This window comes from Anguilla anguilla, chromosome 2, assembly GCF_013347855.1.
Source record: "Anguilla anguilla isolate fAngAng1 chromosome 2, fAngAng1.pri, whole genome shotgun sequence".
Taxonomy (NCBI): Eukaryota; Metazoa; Chordata; class Actinopteri; order Anguilliformes; family Anguillidae; genus Anguilla; species Anguilla anguilla.
Window position 1 is genome coordinate 41,153,701 of NC_049202.1, and position 27,199 is coordinate 41,180,899.

Consider the following 27,199-nt stretch of genomic DNA (forward strand, 5'->3'; position numbering starts at 1 on the left):
TCACGTCACTGTTCAGTCAGTAATTGTGTTATATTGCTGAAGTTATATCTGTTAAAGCTGTCACATTGAGTAAGCTAGCATGTTTACCTTTTAAAGGTATACGGAACTGGTGAGCCAGATACGTTTTTATTTATAGTCCATTGTATTTTATGCAGACAATTATTCCATCTGCCAAATTAAACTCAGGATATGATGTTGCATATCCTTAATCCACCTCTGAACCAATGACCCTTCAGCAACTGGGAGCTTGGGTCTCAGCTTTACATTATGGCATTGCATTACAGTAAATGTTAAAACTTGGCTAATTAGACAGTATTCACGTGGCCTTGTGTTGCATATACACTAAGCTTACAACAGAGAGTTCAAAAAAGGAGGTCACTGCACACCAACCAATCAAAAGGCCGGTATGGTGCTTCTCAGATAAAGGACAATATAAGATTACAAAAGGAAAAAGTCTGGAGCGCACGGATGCAAAATAAGGCCTTTAATGGTGCAAAATAAAAATGATGCCATGTATAGTCATAGTTTTATATTGCACCATCATAGTTTTTTTTTGCACCACTAAATTGTCTGATGGTGATTCACAGAGACATGGCATGGTTGACACTTATCTTTTATTTGAGAACAGTTTTTCTTCCCCAAAAGTTTCACAAAGAAAGCATTCAAGAAAAAGTTATTTTACTGAACGTGTCCCATCTATTTGGGAAGATTACCCTTACAATATACAGAGAACCAAACACACACACACACATACAATCAAACAGGTGCAGAGAATACATTCACACACTACATTCACACACACAGAAGTTATCACTGAGGACAAAGTAAGGGAATGTAACAAAATAACAAAAGTGACACAAAAATACAAATACAGTACCATAAAAACTCACCAGAAACAAAAAAACATACAAAAGAAACCAATTAAATATTTTTTTTAAAGGAAGACAAAATAATTCAGACCAATTTTACAACGCAACACCAATCAAATCACAACCAAGAACTGAATAAAAAGTAGGTTAGCGATGGGGTCCTTTGAGGGCAGCATCCACTTCCTCTTCAGGTTGTAAAGTGTGCCATTGAGCAACAGGGCGCCTTGGATTGGCCAGCATGTCTGACCAGTGGCGAAGCCCCACTCCTGTGGCCCCGTAGCCAATGAAGAGTTTGCCAATGGGATCATTGCTCCCCAGCTTGTCGTAGTCATACACTGTTATCACAACCTGCACTTTCTATACAGAAACAGGGAGAGAATAACACAGTCTGTAGACCCATAATAAGGGGATGCTCCAATACGTAAAATAAATATTTAGAGAAATGTAATACCTGTATCTGTTCAAATGGAATCTCAAAGCTGAAGCTCTCGTTGAAGTAGGGATTGAGTGTGTTTTTCTTGACTGTCGTCTTCTTCTTCTTTAGTCGCTTCCCATTGTGTTGCAGCACAATCTTAACAAAAGGATCTGAACAAAGAAGAAGGGGAAATTCCGTGATGTACTTGAAGGGGCATAGTTGACTTGGAGAGGGACGAAACAGCAAAACACGCAAGAACAATTTTAGCTAGCTATTAACATACATACAAAAGTTAAAATAGTATGTTTAAGCAAACTTATTTGATTCAAAGACCTGTAACTGGCACAGACAGATATATAGACTGATATACTGTGATTTGAAAGACCTGTTCATTTGGCTTCATAGAGCATTATGAGATTTTGTATGTGTAGGTATTCTGGAAACAGCTTAGTTTTATAAATAAATAAATTTGGCATCTGCAGTTCCACCAGAATTTGGAATATCCCATTTGCAAAGAAGCATGCTCAGACATGGCTCTTAGCTCAGGAGAGTTAAGACAAACTTGCAGTTCTTCTCCAAACCACACGGTGTCAGCCAGATGCTTCTTTGCACACCAAAGCCACAGGCCCACACACGCAGAGGGGGAGGAGAAGACCCAGTCATATGCATGTGCAGAGAGCAAGCCACGGGCGCCTGAATGGCCAACAGGGGTTGCTTGAGCAATGAACACTGCTATCCCCACCGACTGAATCCCTCCCATTTATCCCTTGGTTAACCTTGAGCATGGCAAATTATCATATTTGCCCCAGTAAAATAATAATTTAAAAAACTATCATGTAATTGGGAAGCATGTACAGTATAGGCCCTAAACAAGGGTAGTCACTGAATAAAAATGATTTTTTTAAAATATTACCAAAAAAGAAAATGTCAACTTTGAAGGTTTTCTGCAATTTACTTATTTTCTCATACAGGCAGATACTTATTTTGAGTTTTTAACCTTAGGTTTTGTAATTATATATCTGCATTTTCTAATACAGCAAGGGGGGGGGGGGGGGGGGGGCGGGCCTTCACCTGATAAGCCACCAACATCCATCTTTTTGAGGTTCTTGGCCTCCATGATGTTGACTGTGAGTTTGCCAGCCGTAGGGACATAACGCAGAGAGATGCAGACGTCACCCAACTTCTCTTGCTGAGAGACATACAGTTAAGTGTTAATAATACAGATATGTCAATACAAAGAATTTGAAGCCAGAGATGGGATAATGGAAAGCAAAAAATTATGGGAAGAAGTAGGAGAACAATATGAGAGGAAACAATTGAGTGAATAAAGAAGTAAGAAAGTAAAAAAAAAAGCATTCACCAAGAGTTTAGGAAGGATCACTGAGGTCTGTTTCTACCTACCTCCTCTTTTTCTCCATTCTCAAGATCCCTCCATTCATGTAAGGGTTGGCCCAAGTCCACACTGTTCATGGGAATCTTAATCTCACCAATGACATCATGCTTGGAGAAACGGTCAAAGTCAAACACCTGCAATACCAGAGTCTTCCCACCCAGCTCTGCATAAGGAATCTGAATAAAAGAGGACGAAATCAAGAGAAATTTGTCACAACTAACGACAGAAGAAGGCATCATTCAATGTAGAGTGCACATTTGTCCCTGACTATCCAAATATGTATAGACTGTGAGTGCCATGCCAGTACTGGTAATTTTGTTCCATTGTGGGGAAGAGGTTAGGTTAGGTACGCAATTAGACAAGTATATCACAAAGCAACTAACTGACAACTTACAGAGGCAAATAAATCAAATGTACTTCTGGATAACTATAATGGCAGGCCCATTCTGAAACACCTTGGTCTGGTCAGAGTTACCAAACACTGTAACTAGGTACCAAACACTCTAAAACTAGTCATGAAGCACATTACTTACTGGGGGGAAAGAGTCAGAACGTTTCACTCTGTATGCTTACATTTTCAGGGAGATCTTACATGTTGGTCTTGTGAAAGAACACATTACACTTATATTTATAGCTTTTAGCAGATTTTTATCTATTGTAGTACCTATTAATACAGCTGGATGTTTACTGAAGCAATTCAGGTTAGGTTGCTCAATTTAGGTTGCTACAATGGCAGTGCCTTACCTGGGAATATAACTCACATTATTGGATTACAAGCCCAATGGCATAATCGTTATATTACATGGCCACTTAAATACTAAACTGGGTTTCAGCCTGCTGTGCACACCATCTGTGTGCTTCTTCCTTGATTTTATCACTTTAAACATCACTTTATCTTAATATTTCCTCATAAACAAATGTATTATTGTCACCTGGAAGAATGAGTATGCTTACTAACTATGCAAATAAAAAAAATAAAACAATTTAAAGTGACATCTGTAAAGTAGGACTGGAAACTGATACATGCTCAGTTCAGAAACAGAAGAAGATCAGCCAAACCAGTCACCATCACTCATAAATACAATCACAACACAGACCTTAAATATAAAGGTTTCGTTGAACACTGGACACAGATTCTTGCGTTGGATCTTGGTCTCAAACTTCTTCTTTTTGTCAGGGAGCAGGTATACTTTAACATAGGGGTCAGATGTTCCTCCCATGTCCATAGCAGCTAGGTCCTGGGCTTGGAGGATTCCCACTATCAGCTGAGAGAGAGAAGACCATCAGTCTTTGAACAAATGCATACCCACTGACTGACAAGTAATGTTAGAGAGAGGCTGCAATCAAGCTACAGAAAAGGCATAACATTGGCTCTGATCCTGAGGGAGAGGTCCAGACATTGGCAGTGAAGGAGGGGCTGACGCACAGCACAGACAAACCAGAGGACACATGCACCTGAGCATCAGTGAAGTTGTAGTCCAGAGTGAATTCCAACTTCCCCAAGTTCTCCCGCTCCTTCTCCTCCCCAGCACCCTCTTGCTTATCTCCTTCTTCCTACACAGTACATTGAAACACACATTATAATATGAAGGAGGATGGACTATACAACCCATCTACTACTCTGACATGATTAAGGCTGATTGTGGTAATCTCTGAAATCTCTTCTTCACAATATACAAACAATTTAAGCCATTAGATAAAATGGTCTACTGTAAAAAAAAGTCATAGTTCTCTGCAAAGCAAAATTGTCAAATGTAATGTTTGGGTTATTCTGGAGAATATACAATGCCCTCCACAATTAATCACACCCTTGATAAAGATGAGCAAAGAAGTCTGTATAAAAGAAACAATACATGCAATTAACTATACTGTAAACTGGGAGAACCAATATGAGTAATATTTTTTGCCAAAAATATGTCACATTTATTCACACCCCCAATAATTTCTTGTGGAAAAAGTACAACAAAAATAAACATTCATCAAAGTGCTTCTTTTTTTAAAGTTAATCGTAATCTTAGGGAACTGTATTGTGGTCTCCCATGGCATCCTATTTCACTCAAATAAACAAATAAATAAAGACACCAATATTTTCCTCTATTAGTTCAAAACCTAAGAAGCTTATAAAACCAAATCCACAAGATTGATAATTAAAATATTGCTTAGCACTTTTATTATTCATTATAAACTGTATTTTTTGTTAGTCTTCATTAAATGTGTATAATAAAATTAATTATACGAATCAAGGTACTGTAACACTGTCTCTTGCAGCACCTAAATGGAGCTTGCCTAGTGCTTACAGCCATATAGTAGATCCTGTAATCAGAGGTCTACCAGCTGAGCATCAAACTTTGTGTAAATACACCAGCAAGGCAGTGTACTTATTCTAACAATTTAAAAATGCATTTATTAACACAGCACAAAAAAAGTATGTGGACACCTGGCATCCAACAGCATAATTTTGCTGCTATAACAACCTCCACTCTTCTGGGAAGGCTTTATACTAGATGTTGGAGCATTGCTGCAGGGATTTGCTTCCATTCAGCCAGAAGAGCATTAGTGAGGTCGGGTACAGATTGGGCGATTAGGCCTGGCTCACAGTTAGCTTTCCAATTGATCCCAAAGGTGTTGGATGGGGCTGAGGTCAGGGCTCTGTGCAGGCCAGTCAAGTTCTTACACACCGTTCTCAACAAAACCATTTCTATATGGACCTCGCTGTGTGCTCGGGGACATTGTCATGCTGAAACAGACAAGGCCAGTCTTTTCGGGACCCACAGAATATAGATTCTAATGTGATTGTATGCTGTAGCATTAGGATTTGCCTTCACTGGAACTAAGGGGCCTAGCCCAAACTAAGAAAAACAGCCCCAGGTCAAGGAATGTCCAGATAATTTTGGTCATATAGTGTATTTGCATTGCAGCTACACGCCTGACACACAACATATGGGACCAGTTCCAAAACATGCTGGTGCAACATTTTTAAAAATCATCGATAAGTATGTAATATCAAGATTATAACATGGTTCCAGAGTTAAATCTTGCATTTAGGCATGAATTAACTCCAGCTAAATTAAGTTTAACTCATGGAAAGGTTATAAATCTGGAATGAAATACAAGTCTGTATTAGTAATAACAACTACTTTATGTTTGAGAACCTTTATGATGGTTCTCAAACAGATGACTGCAAAGGGGTGTTAAATCTGGATCAGCATTCAACACCTATTTAATTGTGCAGAGTCTGAATGAAACAAGTACACAGTACATGACGGCTCTAAGTGATCCATGTTGGGAAATTACATTTTATTGTGTAAGTTTTATATAAAGCCTAGACTATGCCATTGGCTCTTTTAAGGAGAAGGAGACCTTCTACAGCACTTTTCATGTTTTTATCTCACTCCTTTTTAATAAAATGGACTGACACTTGTATTTATTGGTGTCTTATTGCTTGTACGCCTTACTCATGACCTGCTGTCTCTTTATAGGGTGTTTTACGTTTCATAAAAGGTCCATTCCGACAGTATAACATGAGCTATATAATGTTGTAATGTTGCTGTGTTTTGTCTGTTTTCCTCACCTTCTCTGCACCTTCGCCTTCACCCTCTGCACCTCCCTTCCTTCTGCGGCCAGCCTTCCTCTCCCTCACTTTCTTTGCTTTCTTCTTCTTGCCGAAGCATTTTTTCACAACACAGAAGACAAAGCAGCCTACTAACGCCAGGACCACCACCACAATGGCTCCCACTGCCCACATAGGAACTGGAAAAGGGGAATATTGTAACCAAAGTAAAATAAATCTGTCTTAGAACAAACATGGGCAGAGTAACACAGATAAAAGGATTCAAAGATCTGAGAAACATTAACTGACTATGCGAGAAACAGTTATTTATATGGACAGGTAGTCAAGAAAGTAATATAAAAATGCATATGAGATTCTGGTTCCTAAGCAACTGTGACAAAAAGAAGCTGGGTCAAGTTGCCCTGGAAACAGAAATCTCAAGCCTATAAAAGTAAGAAGCTCACAGAGGTGTAGATGCCTTGTGACATAGCTAGGAAAATGGAAGAGTTGGAGGAAGGTTGGCAAATGGGAGATACAGGGAGGTGCACTGTGCTTTACAAAATGGCAGATTTTTCTAGCATGGCAATGTAGTATAATGCCAGCAGTGTAAAACGAAACCACAGAGAATCCCTGATCTCTATGAAAAAGGCAAAACAATTGAGTTTCCAAATTCAAAACAATGGAGAGATGTGATTTTCAGTTATTTATGAGTATTAACTTGCTGAACAGACAGATATAGGTAAAGGAAAGGAAATGGAATGAAAACAAATATATGGACTCACGTCTGTGACGATGGTCTGAACAATGAAAAAAAGAGAATGGAATGAAGAAATTGAAAGTTATGGATGGACGAGATGATATAAAGCATAACACAATATACTGTGCCCATCATAATGCCTGCAGAGCACGTGAACCCTTTTTGTACTGTCTCTAGAACTGTATTCTGAATGAAGTCTTCCTCTGTGTCCAGGTACTCTCTCAACTGTATGAGATAAACCTCTTTGTAAGTGTAAGTGTTTCTGTACATCTTTACCCATTCAGTCAGCACCACAATTTTTTACAAACATTCAACATTTGTGGTGTACAAATTGAACAAATAAATGGATAGACATAGAACTAATGCATTTAAATAAATTCAGAAACTATTTGTTTTACACTTTCTTTTCTTTGTCAAGGCTGAAGTCCATCAAAGCCATTTTGATCATTTACCATTTCATTTGTGCATGCTCTCTCTTGTTCTCCATTAAATTCTTCTTAGCTCCCAGTAAATCTCTGCAATCATATCCGTTTCTTTTACTGTCCTTTACTGTGTTCCAGTTCAATTAAAGTAATCCATTAAATGATGCACATTAGCCTTAAATTTTTATGCTCAATTTGATATGCCTAAATTGATATTAAAATTTAAATGGCTTTGTTTTATCATTGATATATACATTGTTTCATATATAACATTGTTTCAACTTATATTTTTCAGCTTAATCATGACCTCTGTCTACTTGGGGTGCACCGATCATGAATTTTTATGGCCAATTCTGGTTGCCGATTTTTTAAAGCCAAATCAGCTGATTCCGATTTTGATAGCCGATTTTTAAAGTTTTTTTTTTTTATTTAAAAAAAAAAAAAAATTTAAAGCAACAAATAACAAAGAAAACATATAATTGTTCATTTGCGCTATAGGTTATCAATACATTCAGATACATTCATCATTATTATAATAATAATAATTATTATTAACAGAATTATTGTTATATTGTTGTCGTAGCGTGACGGCTTCACACATGATCTGCGCCAGGGCTGCAGAACAGTATATTTTTGTAGTAAGTAGAATCAACATATTTTACCTTAAACGTGGATTACCTTCATAAGATAATGTTGAAAATCCAAATTCTGAACATGTTGCACTAGCTAATTATTCATCACAAGGATTATTAGAAGGATGTTGTCGAGCCTCTTCACTTTGATGGTCGACTATATTTTTTTGAAACCAGAATATAGGCCTACAGACAAAGCTAAATTTGTGTGCACACAGAATAGTGTAGCTTACGGTCAATTCTGCAGGTTCAGACGGAATTATTTTTAATTTCGACAAATAAATTTCTACATTCACATTCATTTTCACTTTAGTAAACAGCTTTAGATAAACTGGACTTGCTTGAAGCTACATTGAACCTGTGGCCTCTTGAAATTCCCCATAGACACTGTGAAGCTACTGGCATTGAGAAAGAAAACGTCAAAAAAGCCAAAACTTGACAATGAATCAGTTGTGTAAAATACTATCAGAACCAATAGCACTGATGAAAAATATTACGGAAAGAAGACCCAGGTTGAAAAAACATAACTTTAATGTCTGCTTTATGCACTTTGTAGCCTATTGTTTCCTGATGGCTGATATTCTAGGAAAGATATAGTGGCAGCATTCCAATGCAACTTGCACATGGACTCACATTTCTTACATCATAAAACCGGAATTCAGATCGGCCAAAATCTGCGGGTTTCTGATTGTGTATTATGGAGTGAAAACTGCCCGGTTCCGATACACAGCCGATCAATCGGTGCACCCCTACTGTCTATATATACTGTATATATATATATATATATATATTTTTTTTTTGTAACCATTTAATGCACATCTTCTCATTAATACAGTATTCTATCCTCAACACATTCATTCATAGTAGTACAAAAGAAAAAAAATCAAATTGCCTCAAGGTAATAATCTATACATATATATGGCACATGAACACTCAAGAGATAGTTAATTAGTGCAAATGACTTAATGGCCCCAGAAATGAGTCTCCAAAATGATGAGAAAACCAGCTATTCTATTTATAGTACACACATATAAACTATTTGGCGCTGGAAAGAAATATTAGAAACGTTAGTCTTACTCATTGTGTCCGAAAATCGTGCATGCCATACTAAATCTGTGGAGGTTCTTACTACTCACTTGGCAGTCTACCCAGCTCATTCATAAACTTTGTCTTCATGTTGTTGAAGTTGTGGCTGGGGTGGTGAGCAGGCGGAGCAGGGGCTAGGGGTGGTGGTTCCTGGGCAGGGGCTGACTCTGGCTCAGGCTCAGATGGCTCGGCCGCTCGCCGCCCTCTGACTTCCATTCTGGCCAATCTTATTGTAGCTAGGTAATGGACATATCGTGAAGAACATACACATTGTGCATTAGTGCATTGTGAAACCACACCAACCATATATCATATGGTTATTGATATTATATAAATGTAATGTAATGATAAAAATAAATGAAATGTAATATTATAAATTACTTTTTTCAGTTCCACTGCAAGATAAATGCACAGAAAATGTACAGTAAGGTGAGCATACTATGCAATATATGCATGTAATAGAAAATGAACTATAGTACCTGGTAAGTTATATTACCTCAGACCGTTGTCTCACAATATGAATATGAGTACAGGGAACAAATAGGTCCATATTTCTTTAACCTTTCCAGGTGTAAACTCTAGAGTCTTGTTTCCTGCATTTCCAATCCCAGTTTATTCCCCCCTTGCTTTGTGCTACTCTCCTTCTCTGTCACTCCTCACTCCCTGTCTCCTCCTGTTTCGTTTTCCAGCTGTTTTGCCTACCACTGCATCACAATCTCTCTGTTACTCCACCCTCTCCCTCCTGGCTTAATGGGTTCTGCAGTGAGAAGGCGGTTACATACAATGGAACTCTAAGCCAGCTGCCCAACATGGCTGACCCTAATCCCCAGTCACTCTCTCCTCCCTCCCTGTTACACACTATGTTATCCTTCCCTCTCTCCCAACAGACTTGTAACAAGATTAACTGCAAAAATTAATCCAAAAATCCCAAAGCTTAAGTAAATAAGGGACAGTTTGGCTCCACCCGCTTAAAGCCCCTCTTCTTCAGTCCTCATGTTGGTACTGTATATGGGGTAACATGATGGGTGTTGTGGTTTTGATTGTGTTCTCTATGGAAAGCAAAGAGCAGAGAATCCTGATCCTTGAATATTTTTATCCTATCAGGGGATTTCATTATCTGATTGAAATGGCTACCAATGAATATTGCTCTTATGCTCGCTTCATAGACAAAGCATATCAAACTCTTATTACAGCATACATAAACAGCATCTAATTGGCAACCGCGGCAAATGATTTTAAGCAAATGTGATGTGGATTCATCAATATTCTTATGTAAGTCATTTACAAGCTTAGTAGCATTTGTGAGGAGAGTGGGGCGTATTTGATGGGATGTAAGCTATTAGATGGAATATATGGCTATGTTGAACCAGATCACAGTATTATCTTCAAATTAAATGGGAGCAATACTCGCTCAAGGGAATCAATATCAAGTGATAAGACTAAAATGAATGTGCATACCAGAGCTCTGAGTGTGTGAATTCCACAGACATAGAGGCAATGCTGTTCCCACTCACTGTCTTTTGACAAAACTAGTATTGCAGAATAATTGGTTAATAATTTTATGCAGGGTTTCTGCAACTAGACTGAAAGAAGTATACTTAAAAATCGGGCAGCATGTTATAGTGTTACCAGTTACTGCCACAAATAATTTTTAATTAGGATGAAGACACCATCAAACTTCTAACATCCTGCAACCAATAGAAAATTTCTCGATTGTTGTTTTTACAAGCTTCTATTTTAGCTGATGACGCAACAATCCATGAGATGCTCTGCTAGATAGTCACAGTAAAAGTCATGTAACGCAACTCACCATATAGGCTACATTAAGCACTTTTTGAACTTTACATTCTATTCCATGATCCATTGTTAGTAGATGTCAGTATAATACACAAATATCTCGACAAATATTTATGAGAGCATGTTTAATCAAAACATCCATAGTGATTTCTTGTTCAGTTAGACCTACATTCCGATATGGTGGCATGAATACATTAATAAGACATTCGCACACACTAGGCGGGCGGGGTGTGGGAGAATTCATTTAGAAAGCAAAGGTTATGGTTTAAAAAATAAACAAATATGTAACTAAGTTGATTTGTTTGTAGTTATTGCGACTTTTCAAAAGCAACGGACAACACGTTGAAGGAGTACATATTTATAGCCTGGCAATCAAATCAATTCCCGCGCGAACATCAAACAGTTTAATTTTTCCCTGCATGTAAAAAATACAAAATTCATATAATCTATACATATTAATAATGTTATGTGCTGTATGCTCCAAAATTACGAATTACTATGCGTCAATGTGACGTTAAATAATGGATTAAATGCATGTACTTACCCACAGGCTAATATTTTTATTTTTGCGAACGATGTGAGAATACCTCCGCGCTGAGAGCAGACAACTGTTGCACAACCTTTCCCTTTCTCTCCCTTGAACATTCACCTAACCACCTTTCAATATTTTCCTTTTTTGCCTGCAATGCACAACACTACCCCCTCTCCACCCCCGTTAAGCCAAAGCGTAGTCGAATTACTAAACCAGTACTCAGCTTAATCTCTTGCTCTCCCCCTCCTCTCGGTCAGCTACACATCTGTTGCTGTATCTTCCTTCTTCTCAAATTAAAAATCGACATACACAGTATATTTGTCTTAGTATTTAAGTTAATAATACCCATGTCAATTTACCAGGAACAACATTGACTGGTATTTCATTGGTAGTTTTTTTCTGTCAGCAGCTGAAGACAACTCATCTCCCCTTTTTCTAATCATCATAATATCTAACTTAACACACCTGAAGGCAATTTACAGTTAAATAGGTTACATAAATATGTTTTTTAAAATTATTGTACAGTTTAAATATGTTTCTAAATACGTATTCACATGACAGCGACTACACTGGTACACAGCAAGAAAAATAAAACTGATATTTAAAAAAAAATAATTTTCAGGGTGAATTAAATGAGAACAGAATTCATGATTTTCTCTTGGTGTAAACAGAAAATTATGAGCTTTTCATGACTTTTCAAGTACCTGACAACCTTCTGGGCTAACTAAATCTAGAGCTCAGTAATTTGTTAAGCACATTAGCCTTATGGTGCTTCTTCCCTCACTGGATATACTAAGGGTTCTAAGTCGGTGTGAACATGCTACTGACTGACAACAGCTAAGGCTGGGAGTACACCAGTAGTTTTGGTGAGATGGATTGCAACTTGTCCACTGTTTATCTAATGGCTGACAGGCATTCTGAATTATGATTCTGCATGCCAAATTAGGTGAGGCATAATATGGAATACTGTGGGGAATAATGTTGTAAAATCCTGGCATTGAAAGGAACTGCATTAAATTGCATTTGTTCTGGATTGAAGGGATTGATGTAGAAAAGTAATTTAGTCGAGATTTTAATTGTAGTTGAATTCACGGAATTGAATCTAAGTGAAACTGAATTTGAATTGACTGAATTAATCCTGAGAATTGAATTGAATATATTTACAGTATGTATGTTGTCGATTACCTATGGTGGGGAGTTGTAAATAATTCATATTTAACGGATACATATATCGACTCCATGCAGAACTAAATTTGAATTGACTGAATTAATCTGGAGAATTGAATTGAATATATTTAGGCGGCACGGTGGTGCAGTGGGTAGCACTGTTGTCTCACAGCAAGAAGGTTCTTTGTGTGGAGTTTGCATATTTAACTGCTACGCACAGAAACCTATCTACCTACTAAATGCACATATTACTATTATAATGAATCACCCCACTCCAAAATTACCAAGAAAATTCAACAGAAGCATAAGTGAATGTTCAGCACAAAATCTTTATTTTCCTCAGTCAAATCCAATGCTTTAAATCGTTGACAAGCAGAAGCACACAATTAAGAACAGGAGTTTCTATTATAACACAAAGGAACCATTCAGGCACACTCACATGAATATGCAGTGTTAACAATACAAGGCTCCAAGTTCACAATGTATGAATTAATCACCAGTTTAGAAGATGGAACGTAAAATTTTCTTATCACCCAGTTGTAGATTATGATGACCATTTAACAAGAGTACAGTAAAAGCCACACTTTATCCGAAACAAAGCAGAATTATTTGGGTCTTAAGCGGTCAAGAATGAAGACTGGGGAAGACTTTAGCTTTTTTCCCCCAGGGTGTGCTTGTCAAACAGGTACTCGGCCATCTTGTTATTGCCCGAATCCATTCTTGCCAGGTTGGTAATGTAATCTCCAAGCTTCTTGATGGCCTCCACCTGTTCATTCAGGTAGTGAGTCTCCAGGAAGTCACAGAGCTAAGGAAGCGAAAATAAGAAAAACGCAGAATATCAATAATAGAAACAATAGTTACAGGAACTTCAGGAAGCACAATAAATTAACTTCAAAGAAATTTAACAGAGGTAAACTCATCTCAATACAAATTAACATTAACAATACTCTTGCCACCAGCAATACAGACTGAAGTGCACAGGGGTGAGGGGAAAAAAAAAGAAGAAAAAAAAACAGTAACCAGAACACTTACGTGGGGGTCAATCTTGTCAGAGGCGATCTTATGCAGATCCAGCAGGGCCTGGTTCACATCCTTCTCCAACTGCAGAGCACACTGCATGGCCTCCAGTCCACTACCCCACTCATCCCGTTCTGGCTTCTGCAACAAAAAGAATGACATCAGTCACACCAGGGCACACCCTCATGTTCACCAAACCACGGAAGTGATGTCATTCTTCACATTTCGCAGTCACGGATGACTATATACACATTCTGTATGGAGCTTGCATATTCCCTCTGTCTGTGTGGGCTTCCTCCCACAGTCCAAAGACATGCAGGACAAGGCTAACTGGAAAGTCTAAATAGGTATGTGGCAATTATTTATGCATCCTCAATATTTGATATTTGGGAGTGGCATTAAATAACACCCTCAGGCAAGTTTACAAGACCAGACAAGAACAGATAGAAAAACACCCAAAGACTCAACATCAGATTTCTGACCTTGATGTCATTCAGGAAAATGCGTCCACCCCTCTTGTTCTGGAAAGACAGCAGCTTTTCCGCATGCTCCCGTTCTTCCTCACTGTTCTCCTTAAAAAAATGAGAGAACCCTGGAAGAGCGACGTCATCGCGGGCAAAGTAGTGAGCCTGGTGGGAAAAAAACAATGGTGAGCACAAGGGAATCTTCCTTATAAAGCAAAGGGTGACGGCAAGACTGAGTTTGTAATGTGAGGTCAATGACCTCATTAACGTGGCACAAACAGCGAGTTCGTCGATTTAGATGAAATAACGTCAAACCGGAACAGACGCGTTTACAGGGTGTGACACACACTAGCCTAAAAAACTGGCTAGTTGGCAACAAATTTTCTAGGTAGCTAACGTTACTTATCAAGCAAGCAAGCACTAGGGAAATGCAGTATGAGATAAAGAACATCAGTATTCATTAACGAGTTACTCACCATGGACATGTAAGTGTAGGACGCAAACAGCTCCATGTTGGCCATTCTGTTAATGGCGGCTTCGCAGTCACGGTGGTAATTCTGACGGATCTGTGAGGTTTCCATCTTGCCTTCTTCGTCAGTCGAAAAATTTATTTTACAAAAATATTTTCTTTCAAGTAAAAAAATACAGGAATGTAATACTATTTACAATTTTACGAAAGCAAACGAAAATGTACGAAGTTCCGTTCAATCACTGTTGAAGCAAGAACTTCCAAATTTCCTCTGCGTTGTGAATTTGTCGTAGTGTCTTCACTTTATATATGATTCAAATTTGCCTACGTCAGTAGCTGACAGATGGGGTTTCGCAACCAATAAAATAAAGAAAGTAGGAGGGAATCCGTGTGGAAATAGCCAATAGTCGAGAAGAACTTTTTTACAGGAAGCTGCGGTCGAACACAACAAACAGGAAATTCTTTGTAATCCAAGAAGACAGTCTATGAATTAATGTGCCTGGGTGGCTGGCAGCGAGTGCTTGATCTTCTGGACAAAACAAGCATTTTAAAGTGCAGCGTTTGTATTAGTACATACATCGTTAAATATTAGATTTTACAATAGAGTCCGTCCACTTGCAAATAATAATTACACGAATGACATGTATTTTTACAAATCCCTTAACTAATGCTTCATCAAATTGTGACTCAGCTATATAGACTGCACAAGACAAAATGTGTTCATTTTCATGATGAAATGTTACGAATATAATCTAATACGGTATCATTATATTAATGTGGCTTAAGTAAATGCACGGAGGACGTTTTAAAATATATTAGCTAACAATTACAATGGCCGTAGCTTATAAGAAAAAAACGCCTACTATCCCACAGCTAACAGAACCTTGTGTAAGTGCCAAGATAGACACAATTTCATTGTGACATGCTAAACAGAAATGTGAAAGTACAATTATAAAATGTTTTGTAATGTGAAATGGTGTAAGTCCTAGTGCAAGCGTCTAGATGTTCAAATTCGATCACACGTTCACACGTTTCAAAGAGGTGGTTTTTGTGACCGAAATACATTATTACAGGTTTTGTATGAAGCTTACATATGATGAAGAAAATATAGGCATCTCACTATGGTTCCAAGAGGCAGACTGCAAAAATGGGTTGATGGTGCATCAGATTCCATTAATCAGCTTTGTATGGATTTCCGGCAACTAACAGTAACCTGGTGGCTGCTTCATTAAAAATGCGCAGGACGTTTTTAGTAGTTAAAATATTTCTTTTTAGAATCAAAGTTACGTTACTGTTTTGTCCGAGCCCTTAAATTGAGTTGTAGATTTCAGTTGGCTCCATAACCGTTCACAAATGTGTTCCCAAAGGATTAGGAAACATGGTTTATAATCAGAATGTTGCAGGCTTGAATTTTGGTCAGTCAAAGAGTTGTGGCGTTGTGTTCAGTTGTATGGGTACCATTTTAGTATATCAGATATAAAGATGTTAGAATATTCTTGTATAAAAGTGTCTCCTAGATTACCACATCACATTCGTTTTTGAATAATTACGTCAGTCAATGTGGCAGAGTGGGTTTTCCGAGGCTTTCAGCAACTTGCCCCCTTTAGTGCCCCGATTCCCCATAACCAATAACCACCACGACATGCCGTATATTATGGAGCTTATTAGGGAGCTAATATAACATGTTTTTTGTCATGTTATATTGCTTCAATAATAAATCATACAGTATACTGTCTTCATACTGTGAACGTCACTCATATGCTTATGAATGCAAACAAATTTAACAGTCAGGGTTAGAATATTTTGCGATATTGAGCTTCTTATAGTTTAATAGTAAATAACTATGGCCAACAAAATAACTTTGGCCAATAAACCTAAAATTGCACAACAGACACCTTACTAATTAATATGCTGACCTGGGTGCAGTGTTTTCAGTTTGTGAATAGGGGGTGTGTTAAATTTTGGATTGATCCCAGCTCTAGTTATTGGCTTTCTAACAAACCATTCTCCTCTATACACAATTTATGCGCTGCAGTTAGAAAAATATATATACTTGTCTTTTGCCTGTTAAAGAAGAGCAATGTTTCAGAGATATATGCAAGACTGGCAATTATGGGATGATGAAAAAGCAGTCAGCAGTTGTATGTGAAAAACTAACCTTAACCAGCTGTATATAAAAAATGAGTGTGAGAAAGAAATCAGTTCTTTGCTGAGTCATGTCATCCCAGTCCTCCGAAACTCATGACACCACACCTTGTCAGCAGTTGAATTTCTCTTAGTTACAACATTTATTTATCAGAGGCACACCCAATTATGTTTTTAATCCAGCCAGGTGGATGCATAAAGGTGCAATACCTCATATTATAATACTGTTTCAAATGTAAAAAGGATAGATGCATTTTTTAATATTATTATATTATAATTGGAATTTAGATTTTTGATAATTTGCTTTTGATTTTAGGATGAAATATCCCTTTCATCAAAGTACAAATTAGCTGACACAAAAGAGCACATTCAATGTTTCAGACTTTGCTTAGATATGCATGATACAGCAAAATAAAATAGTTGAGTTCAATTGTTTAGGTTACAACTGCATAATGTATGGTTCACTGTTTAAATATTGAGAGATCACTTCTGTCATGTACTGTAGTTCTACTGGAGTTCTACTTTTAGCTCTTTTTCATTTTTAAGGTTTATTTATTCAATAATTAGTATTCCATGCTGAAGGGCTTTTTACTTTTGAGTTTTTTTTTAGTAAAGTTAAAAAGAATGTGTAACATTATTAAATTAAAAGCCTTTAATTGTAACCATTTTTATCAGAGCTGCATTATACTGGGCACTGTGGCAAAATATGCTGCAGTTGAGTGTTTTTGGCTTTTTGTGTGTTAACGTCTGTTTCAGCAGTGACTTTGCATTCTTCACTGTCTGTGCCCTTATCTGGTCATAACCTTCTGTTCCCATTTCCCAGACATAAACTCATAAACACAAAACTGCTGCCTCACTGTGACTCAGCATATTCTAGGTTCAAAGTCCTATTGTTATCTTTGGAACGGTAGAGAAGCGGTCTTGTGACTATGGAAACTGTCTTGTGCTGTTTGAGGGTGTGTTTATGGGTAGTGGTTGGACTGGTTTGGACTGGTTTTTTAAATTTTTTTAAAAAGAGTACATGAGAGGAAGTGCCTCCCAAACAGGCAGTACTTGCTTCTCACTATGATACAGTGAATTCCCTTTTATTTTTGAAAGTTTAGTATTTACTAACTTACAGATGTCTGCCAAAATAAGTTTTCACAAATTATAAACTTATTCCCTTCCAATACAATTGGCACTAATATCTTTGGTACTTTGCATGGAAAACAGTGTTTAGTTGTCTTATACAGTATTTTATGACATTGATGAACATGTTAGGGGAATAATTGCAAATCTTTCAAGATTCCTCATATCCTTTGGTCTGCGCTTGTGGACTTCTCTCTTCAGTTTAAAGCTCAAGTTCTAAATTGGGTGCAAATCTACAGACTGTAATGCCCATTGGAAAGCAGTCATTTTGTGGCCGGTTAACTATTTCTTGGTTGGTTTTGAGATATGCCTAGGATCATTGTCATATGGGAAGATCGTGTTGCAGCCGAGTTTGAGTCTCCTGGCAGAGGGAACCCATCCAGGTTTTTGGCCAAAATTAGATACTTTCAGGAGTTAATTCCATTGACATTAAAAACAGCAACTCAATATTTAAAGCATGGTGAAGGGGTTTAGTTTTTTGTTTGACCAAAGTAGTAGTAGAATGGGCATGATGCGTGATCTAAGCGACTTTGACTGTGGTATGATTGCTGGTGCTGGATGTGGTGCTTCCAGCATCTCAGAAACGGCTGCCCTCCTGGGACGTTCATGCACTACAACTACAGGAGCTCTCAATTACTGTTGATGGCACCATAGTGACTGCCTCTCACTCTGCAAAGAGCCTGAGGGTGGCCCCGAATGACCAGTTGGACCTCAAGGAGCACATCAAGGCAACATCACAGTCCTGCTGATTCCTCCTGTACAACTTCTGGAGGATTTGACCATATCTGACTACGCACTCCATCCAGCTACTTGTCCAGGCTATGGTGACCTTCTGTTTTGACTACTGTAACTCCCTCCTTGCAAGCCAGCCAGCTTGTGCCATACAGCCACTACAGATGATTCATAATGCTGCTGCCCGACTTGTCTTCAACCTTCCTAAGTTCTCTCACATCTCTCCCCTGCTGAGGTCACTCCATTGGCTACCGGTCGCTGCCAGGATCAGGTTCAAAGTCCTGACCGTCACCTACACTGCAGCCAACAGGACAGCCCCCACCTACTTACAGAACATGATTCAATCCTACATGCCAGCTCAACCACTTCCCCCCCCTGCCATCCGGGTGAATGCTTCTAGCTCGTCCCTACCACAGAGCTTCTCCACCGTAGCTCCCCAGTGGTGGAACAAACTCCCTGTTCCTCTACGAACCACTCGGTCATTGCCCATCTTCCTCTATGGTCTGAAGACTCATGTCTTCAGACTATACCTGGACTAACTAACTATCACCACTCTTGTGGTGCACTCCCAATCTGGGATCATTTCTATCACTTCAATCTCTCTACTTTGTTCCTATAGCACTTTCATGTTACATATGTACCTCCTGTGCCACTTTCATGTTACATGTACCTCTATCTAGCACTTATATTGTGCTCTGTATCATTATTACATTACATTACATTTATTTAACAGACATTTTTATCCAAAGCGACGTACAAAAGTGCATATCTAGGTCATTGGAACAACTACAAAACACAGGTTCGATAAGGTACAATACTTATTTTGTATAGTTATCTTGATGTTATAGCTTGTCATGCCTCCAAGTTTGACTTAGCATAGTTTAGGTCAGAGAGTTAATGTTCACTGTGTGAACTGGACTTAATGAGTTCATGGCTATGAATAACTGTTACAAAATGAGTATTGTACCTTATTGGACCTGTGTTTTGTAGTTGTTCCAATGACCTTCGGTATGCACTTATTGTACAGAAAGGCCACACAAATGTGCAAATAATAGCTTTTTTACAACAGTGGTGTGCAGAAGGGCTTCTCTGAATGCACAACATGCCAAACCTGGAAGAAGATGGGCTACAGCAGCAGAAAACCACGCCAGGATCCACTCCTGTCAGCTAAGAACAGAAAGATGAGGCTTCATTGGGGAAGATGAGGCTACAAAATGATTAAACAGTGGAAAAACATTGCCTGGTCTGACTAATCTTCATTTCTGCGAAGACATGCAGATATTAGGGTCAGAATTTGGTATCAGAAACAGCATGAATCCATTGGTCCATCTTGCCTTATTCTTGTCATTTACACCAAATTATGACATTACCATCTGCATGTCGCAGCAGAAGTTCATATCTGTCTGACCAGGCAATGTTTTTACGATCTTCAATCCTCCAGTTTTGGTGATCACCTGCCAAGTCTAGCCTCATCTTCTTGTTCTTAGCCAACAGGAGTGGAACATAGCATGGTCTTCTACATCAAGGTTCAGCGCATTGTGCATTCAGAGAGGACGTTTTGCACACCACTGTAGTAAACAGCTTTTTGACCATTTGTGGCATTTCAGTTGGCTTGAAGTGTGCCCATTATCCTCTGACCCTTCTCATTAACAAGTTAACTGCTGCCCATTGCCACTCACTGGATATTTAGTTTATCACACTAGTCTCAGTAAACTCTTGAAACTAGTGTATGAAAATCCCAGGAGGGCAGGTGTTTCTGAGATGCTGTAAGCACCACATCTTTATATATTGGGTTGCTGCCACGACGCACTGTTTGAAGGAACAGTCCATTTGCGTTAATGAGCATGTGAAACTAATTACGTGGCCACAGTGTATTTAAGTACAACTACAGTTTCCCCTCATCTGTTCTGTGCACATATATAGGAATGGTTTTTCCTGTGAGGATAGATGCAATACTCATGTTATGCACTAGAGGTTGCTGAATTATATAAACGCTGGAGTAAATAATAATCCACTTTTATATAAAGAATATAGGACAATGGAAAGGAGCTGACATGTGAAATGCGTCAAATGTGTATAACTGAGGAAACCAAGGAAGAAAAATGTTCTTTAACAAAAAAATGACAGGGTTAAGATATAAATAAATACTCAGAAAATTCTTGGAATCTTATTTTAATCAAATTAGTCAACTTCATTCAAATCCAAAATCATTCCAAGTTATAGTCAAAGTAATCTGCAGTAGTTAAACCACAAGGTTACAAACGGAGCTTAAAAAGTGAGTTGGTCCTTTCTCAAGAATGTGGACCCAGTGGACTTCTGTAACCAGGTACAGCACCGTGGGGACCTAAATGTACCAGCACACATAAACATCATGCATGTACAAGCACGCACATGCACATAATACTGTAAACAAGTTATGAGAATGAGTTAGATCCATGTTCATTTCCAGCACCGGTTTCAGACAGTACATTAATGAACGCAAGAGGTATTGGTTGAGGTATGTGGTATTGAGGTATGAAGTATTGTCATTAGAAATGGATTCCAATAATCAAGCCATTCTTATTTTTCTCCATCTAAGGGGGAAATATAGGTTGTGGCAAAGGTCTTCAAGTCACAGAGTATGCTTGTCAAACAGGTACTCCCCCATGGACCCCTGGGTTGCAGAAGTCAGGCGGGTCAGACTGCCCACATAATCGCCGAGCTGCTTGATGACATCATGGCTGTCAGACAGGAAGTCCTGCTCCAGGAAGTCACACAGCTGAGATACACAAAGCAAGAAAATGTTAATACTGACACTGACAATAAATCCAATACTGTGCACGCTCAGACCAAATGACTACACGTCTCCACAAACGAAAACCATTTTTTTTAAAAGCACTGAAGTGAAAATCCTTCGAAACACATCTTTTGACTCACATGAGGATCGGTGTGGCTGTTGGCCATGTTGTGCAACTCCAGCAGGGACTGGTTGAGAGATTTCTGGTACTCCAGAGAGAAAGTCATTGCATCCAATCCTCCCTTCCAGTCCTCCCTGCTGGGTTTCTGGGGAAGACAGAGGAAAGAGTGAGTTCTTCTCAGATTGCCATTGGCAGTCCAGTCTGAGAGAAAGGGAACCTGCTGGCAGTATTCAACTGCCTTAAGTGTTAGAAACAACATTTTGATGGTGACCCAATAGATGACAGTATAAAAATAAATAAAAAGAAAAAAAGAATGAGTAAGGTTCATGAAATGTTCTTGGATCTCCAGCATTAAAGAACACCATAGCATGCAAAATCAAATGAGTTGTTTTAGGAAGAGTATCGCTGGGAACTCACCGCAATAGTCTGCAGCAAAATTCGACCACCTCTCATGTTCTGGTATCCCAACAGGCTTTCTGCCTGCTTCCTCTCCTTCACAGAACGTTTGAGGAAATAACTTGAGAAGCTTGGGAGAGCCACATCGTCCCTGTCAAAAAACATACCCTGAAAAACATCTAAGTGTTAATATGGCATGTAGTTTGACAAGACAGTCACAGTGCACTGACACCAACAGAGAGAATGGGCAAATACAATATGCGCACACGGACACATGTTCATGGCAGGATATGTTGAGTTAGTTACTATTAATGATACCATGAATATATTGGTCAGCAGGTACAACAGAGAACAAAAGACAAGACATCATAAACACTAGTCGACAGGGGAAGGCTTAGCATAGATGTCGCATGGCACTTGGAACTACAACACCAACAAAAAGTGCAATATTATATAGAAATATGCAACATTTTTAAATATCATCTCAAACTGACATTTCAAACATTGAGAGGAAGAAGGTGAATGTCCATACCAGTGACAGATAGGTGTAAGATGCCGTCAGCTTGATGTTGATGAGTTTGTTGATCACCACCTCACTCTCTGGGTGGAGATTCTGTTTAACTGGAGACTGCATTTCTAAAAGAGACTACACACCACATCATCATCATAATCAGACAACACATATAGCGACAGTTAAAATATCACAATTTCAGCAATAGTAGAGATTACAAATATACAAAAAAACCACACAGACACACATACACAAATTACATATAGTAAAATACAAACACTAATTTACAGAAAGTGCAGCAGCCAGAGTAATTTAGACAGAAGACAATAAATAGGTAGATGACTAGACAGTCCTGGAAAGAAGTCACACGGAGTCATGAATTAGTTCAACTAGTAACAGACTAGCCTGTTCTGTGGTCATAAAGAGCACCTCATACCAATTTCTGTAAAAACCAGCCGGAGCTTCTGGGACAGACAGTGAAGTACCACAGTATTCCTTCAACCCCCTTTTTTAAAGTCCCTCGTGTTTCTTCTGCTTCTTACGAAAGCCTGACCCTCCCTCTTCCTTAACTATGACATGTTAACAGAGTTCAAAAATCGCTTAAGCTAGGCGCTAGACAAAGGTACAATTTCAGTCTTAACACATGGACTTTTGGACACACAAACAATATGGTGACGCACACTACAATTTAGATACAGACAGAACTAGTAGGTAGGCCTCCTCCCTCACTCACGTCTCAAACAAGTTGCAATGGGAAAACACTGCAACAGTATTCACTTTTCATAAATCAAACAAGCTAGCTACTAAATACTAAACTATTAAAAAATACTAAAATATTTTATAACCCGATTCAGGTAACAAAAGACTGTTTGCAGGGGACGTGAAACGCTACATACATTTAATATTGAAATACCTTTGTTCGCGATTACGCTACATTATCTAGAATATGAACCTAAGCTAACACTCAAGAATTCTGCAAATTATTTACAGCTAGATAGTAACATGTATACGAGCGTGTGCATCGGATTCAAATTATATACATCTACTTACCCGTTTACAAGAATAGCAAAATTACAAACGTTCAGCCGTTTTCAGTCGTGTCTGTTTATGTAGCCAGCAGGTCACGTGAGAAGGCACAGACCACTCCTTCCGAGGGGAAAAGCTAAAATTGGTGGGCGTTTAGCAGAGCGACGAGGAGTATCTGATAGAACAAAATGTATCCATTATTAGGGAGGGCAAAACGGAGCTTTAGAATGTCGCCAGCAGTGTACCGCGTAGTTTAACTTGGACCCTGTAGGTTAATCTGATCAACACAAACAAACTCAGCAAAGCAGCTATGCAAATAATACAAGCAATAAACAAGTAGGCGCGAGTGCAAAAATTAAAATAAACATCTTAGCCTACGTAGCTATACCTATCTTTCCATCAAGTAAATTCAAGCTCGCGTGTGTCTGTATTCCAGGCATCAGTCCAAGGATTTTGTACGTGATGTCACAGGATGGCGTCATTTTCTGATCCTTACGCTGGCCCCACACTAGAGGATAATTGGGCCGATTTTGTGCCCGATTCGCTCTTCCCGACAATCGCGGGGGCGTTCCCGATCCGAGGCTAGTCTGAACCGATTAGCTGCCCAAATTATCCTGTAGTGTGAGGGGTTTACAGACATGATCTTAATGTTACCGACTGGATCGGAGTCTCCCCGATCTTGAATCGTAAATATCAAACATGTTTGATATGGAATATTAAGCAGGAACACGCAATAGCCAATGAGAGTGAGCTGACCGGGAAGCGTCACCAACCGATTTTTTTTCGGCTTGCAGAAAACGAAGAAGTTCTCTGCGAACGAAATTGTTTTATACTCGAAGTTTTAAAAAAAAGAAAAAAGTTTTTTCCTTGGTGAGCCATGGAAGAGACACCGCCAACAGAAGGCACAGCCAACAGAAGGCACAATGAACAAGCTGGTTTCACTGCCAAACCCATAAAGGGGCCTTTACATGATGGGATGTGAAGGGCTGCCCCAGGACTACCTGGGGGACCTCCTAACTCCGGTGGCAGAGGTCTACAAGCCACTTTCAATTGCCCTCGTTGTCCACTGGACCACGCACGCTGTTCACTGGACCTCTCGTGAGGTTTCAATTGCTCTTGTTTAACTGGATCTCTGTTGTGCAGAAATGGTTAGTTTCCTCATCTGTTTTTTTAACCGACTGTTGCCCACAACGGTGCCTCATACACCATAGCTTGCCACAGTGGGCCCTCCAGAAGGAGTTTCCTCGCAGCCTGCAGCAGTGAGTGCTTGGGAACGAGCTCCCTTATCAGCTGCTGCAGCAGTGGGCCTGCCAGAGGAGCCTCCCTTGCTGTCTGCTACAGGGAGCCTCCCAGAAGGGACTCTTTTGCTGTTGCCAACTGCCACATCAGACCTTCCAGAGGGTCCTTCACCTGTTACAGTAGCTGGCCATGTGCGTGCTACGGAGGCAGGACTGGCCCTACTGACAGGTAATCACATCAGCTGCGAGAAATTACCTGATGATTGGGCTTCAGGCCTTTGGGGTTTCAGGCCTTAGAGGGGAGTGGGAAGTCACTTTGAGGACTTGTGTGAAGTGTGGTGCCTGATTATTTTTGGGGCTACTTTTTGACTTCTTGTTTGGCATTTTTTGTGGAGTTCTGGTTGCCAGATTGACCTTTTCCTTTTCAAGGATTCCTTGTGTTATTTGAGGTAATAAAAAGCAGCAAGCCAATGTTACTGTCTTTCTGTGTCTGTTCAGCACATGATGTCAAGGTCATCTTCAGCCGTGCATCACAGGTGGCTTGTGATATTTTCACTCCTGCCTTCTTGAGACTGCTAGTGATGTTACTGACTGTTGTTTTAGGGTTTTTCGTGAGACTCACTGGTCATCAATTGCAGTTGTCTTCCTTGACCTGTATGGTGTATTTCTGAGTCCACCAGTTTTTTCTCTTTTTCAAGACTTTTTTTGCTGAAATTGCTGTACTTGATACACCTTGTTCTTGTGCTATCCATCTCAATGAGTTCTCTCAGCTTACAAATTAGTTGTTTTTCACACATTTTAATTCTTTGGTCTTCATGGTGTATGCCTTCTATCTCCACAGACGAAAACAAAGGCTAAAACCAAGACTAGACACTGCTCTTATGTGTGAACAATTCATGCAACAGGAAACATCTTAGCAACAGTTAACAGCTGTCAGTCACCTGTTAACTTTCTTTCTCACAGCTGAAAATGTGGTGACTCAACACAAAATGTTTTGTAAAATGGTAAAACATACCATATATGCTTGTAAATATCATTAAATAAAAGCAGCATTTTTTACCTCATCCTTTGATCTCAAATCCAAATGCCTTAAGTGTATAGAAAAAATAACAAATTTAACTGTTTCCATACTTTTTGAAGGGCACTCTTTCAGTTATTATTAGCATTTTAACTGAAATGGAAATTTCATAGAATAGGCCTACACCACACTCAAACATCAGTCATCTTAATTGTTAAGTTAATTATTAAAAAAAGAAACTAAAGCTAAATTGTTTTCTTTTTGGCTTCTGAACACTTGCAGGTTCTCCTGACCTTTGGGGAAATGCTATAAGGCAACCATGTTTGCATAAATTAAGTTATGTTGTGTTATATTATGGACTGTCACACATTCTGAAAAATGTGATTTGGTTGTTTTATAGTGTTACTGCCCTCTTTGTTACCAATAAAACAGGTATGAGGTGGATGTAGCCTAGTTGTAAGCAGTACTTTATTTAACCTACTTGTGAGAGGGTAGACTGACTATTGTCCTGATGCACTAAATACCGAAGCACAACTTACATTCACATTACATGAACAGACTTACATTCACATACAAATTTATATAGTAACACAGGCAATGAAAGATTGCTGTGGTCGGCCATTTAACATGAGCATAAATTAATTAATTAATTTAATGCGTAAATAATGTCAAGAGTTCACTGAGAAAATGTTTCCACATACCGCTGACAGGAACCTCTGTGACTGTTAAACTGAAGCAAGTCATGTGTTTTTGTTTTTGCTTTTTCAGCACTCCCACCACACCACATGTAGTAAAAATAAGAACTGAAAACAAGATGTGAATATATGTCAGACAAACCACACTCATCTTATTTGGTGTACATACCGTACAATCTGCTCATGGGTTAAAAAGTAAGGTATGAAAATGGTATGATAGGAATGGGTCTATTAGGAGTTGATAAGAATGTGGTTGTAAAACTGAAAAAAGTACATTTTATCTGGTTTAAAACATACATATTGAGAGACCTTGACATGCAGTGAACTCACCAAAATAAAATATTAATAAAATTAATTAAAAAAAAAAAAAAAAAAAAATATGAATAGTTCTGGCAAATATAGGCTGGTCTATGGCTTACATTAGTGTGCACTGAAACTGAAATGTCCTATTGTTCGCATAATGTCTTATCATGAATATATTGCTTTAAACACATTTCATTATACCTCATCATAGCAGCTACTAAATTTTTTGTTTTTAGTCATATCTATTTATATTTGATAGGCATACTGAAAATATTATATATCATCAGTGATTGAAAATACAGCATTTAGAATGAAATTCTTAGGAACAAGCATAGGCAATGCATAATCTACTGCAACCTTAACTTAGAGGTTACACAGATATCTAGTCTCTCGATTATCATCTTTGAGAAACAGACAATATAATTTGTATGACCCTAGGATTGTATCTGTTATCCCTCCCTGCCCCCTCTCCCCACTCTCCTCTCCATTGACATGAAAGGGAACATCCTCATGGCAATTAAGCCACATTACAGGTCTTAT

General features: G+C 38.7%; 3 protein-coding genes and 1 long non-coding RNA gene across 5 annotated transcripts; 1 reads left to right on the forward strand and 3 right to left on the reverse strand.

Annotated features, from left to right (window-relative positions):
* Positions 1-596: 596 nt before the first annotated feature.
* Positions 597-11,867, reverse strand: syt5b (synaptotagmin Vb). Of its 2 annotated transcripts, XM_035402802.1 has the most exons (10): positions 11,466-11,867; positions 9,175-9,360; positions 7,010-7,024; positions 6,249-6,427; positions 4,133-4,231; positions 3,775-3,942; positions 2,686-2,853; positions 2,356-2,473; positions 1,321-1,454; positions 597-1,226 (listed from the first exon to the last, which is right to left on the reverse strand). In XM_035402802.1, the coding sequence occupies exons 2-10, from the start codon at positions 9,338-9,340 to the stop codon at positions 1,017-1,019; spliced, it is 1,257 nt and encodes a 418-aa protein (XP_035258693.1). In that variant the 5' UTR covers positions 9,341-9,360; positions 11,466-11,867; the 3' UTR covers positions 597-1,016. The 2 variants fall into 2 exon arrangements, with proteins under 2 accessions (XP_035258693.1, XP_035258694.1); XM_035402803.1 differs by lacking the exon at positions 7,010-7,024 and having other exon boundaries at positions 11,466-11,863.
* A 1,062-nt stretch (positions 11,868-12,929) lies between these two features.
* LOC118221599 (ferritin, middle subunit) lies at positions 12,930-14,924 on the reverse strand. Its single transcript, XM_035406818.1, has 4 exons — positions 14,578-14,924; positions 14,120-14,266; positions 13,653-13,778; positions 12,930-13,425 (listed from the first exon to the last, which is right to left on the reverse strand). The coding sequence occupies exons 1-4, from the start codon at positions 14,680-14,682 to the stop codon at positions 13,270-13,272; spliced, it is 534 nt and encodes a 177-aa protein (XP_035262709.1). The 5' UTR covers positions 14,683-14,924; the 3' UTR covers positions 12,930-13,269.
* Positions 14,925-20,731: 5,807 nt separating this feature from the next.
* Positions 20,732-23,582, reverse strand: zgc:56095 (uncharacterized protein LOC406286 homolog). Its single transcript, XM_035407231.1, has 5 exons — positions 23,430-23,582; positions 22,401-22,514; positions 21,890-22,036; positions 21,492-21,617; positions 20,732-21,333 (listed from the first exon to the last, which is right to left on the reverse strand). The coding sequence occupies exons 2-5, from the start codon at positions 22,500-22,502 to the stop codon at positions 21,187-21,189; spliced, it is 522 nt and encodes a 173-aa protein (XP_035263122.1). The 5' UTR covers positions 22,503-22,514; positions 23,430-23,582; the 3' UTR covers positions 20,732-21,186.
* LOC118221835 lies at positions 23,583-25,707 on the forward strand. Its single transcript, XR_004764187.1, has 2 exons — positions 23,583-24,872; positions 25,485-25,707. It is a non-coding gene; the product is annotated as an uncharacterized LOC118221835 (long non-coding RNA).
* Positions 25,708-27,199: the final 1,492 nt, after the last annotated feature.

Bases quoted from the DNA above. Each gene is read 5' to 3' on its own strand.
- syt5b (XM_035402802.1), bottom strand. From the start codon at position 9,340: ATGGAAGTCAGAGGGCGGCGAGCGGCCGAGCCATCTGAGCCTGAGCCA. The intron at 4,232-6,248 runs GTGAGGAAAACA...TGTACTGTGTAG, and splicing joins AAGGCGAAGGTGCAGAGAAG to GAAGAAGGAGATAAGCAAGA. The intron at 3,943-4,132 runs GTGCATGTGTCC...TCTCTCTCTCAG, and splicing joins ACAACTTCACTGATGCTCAG to CTGATAGTGGGAATCCTCCA.
- LOC118221599 (XM_035406818.1), bottom strand. From the start codon at position 14,682: ATGGAAACCTCACAGATCCGTCAGAATTACCACCGTGACTGCGAAGCC. The intron at 14,267-14,577 runs GTGAGTAACTCG...TTTTCCCACCAG, and splicing joins CCTACACTTACATGTCCATG to GCTCACTACTTTGCCCGCGA. The intron at 13,426-13,652 runs GTAAGTGTTCTG...TCGCTTCCTTAG, and splicing joins CTGACAAGATTGACCCCCAC to CTCTGTGACTTCCTGGAGAC.
- zgc:56095 (XM_035407231.1), bottom strand. From the start codon at position 22,502: ATGCAGTCTCCAGTTAAACAGAATCTCCACCCAGAGAGTGAGGTGGTG. The intron at 22,037-22,400 runs GTATGGACATTC...GATGTTTTTCAG, and splicing joins CTTACACCTATCTGTCACTG to GGTATGTTTTTTGACAGGGA. The intron at 21,618-21,889 runs GTGAGTTCCCAG...TGTCTTCCCCAG, and splicing joins TTTTGCTGCAGACTATTGCG to AAACCCAGCAGGGAGGACTG.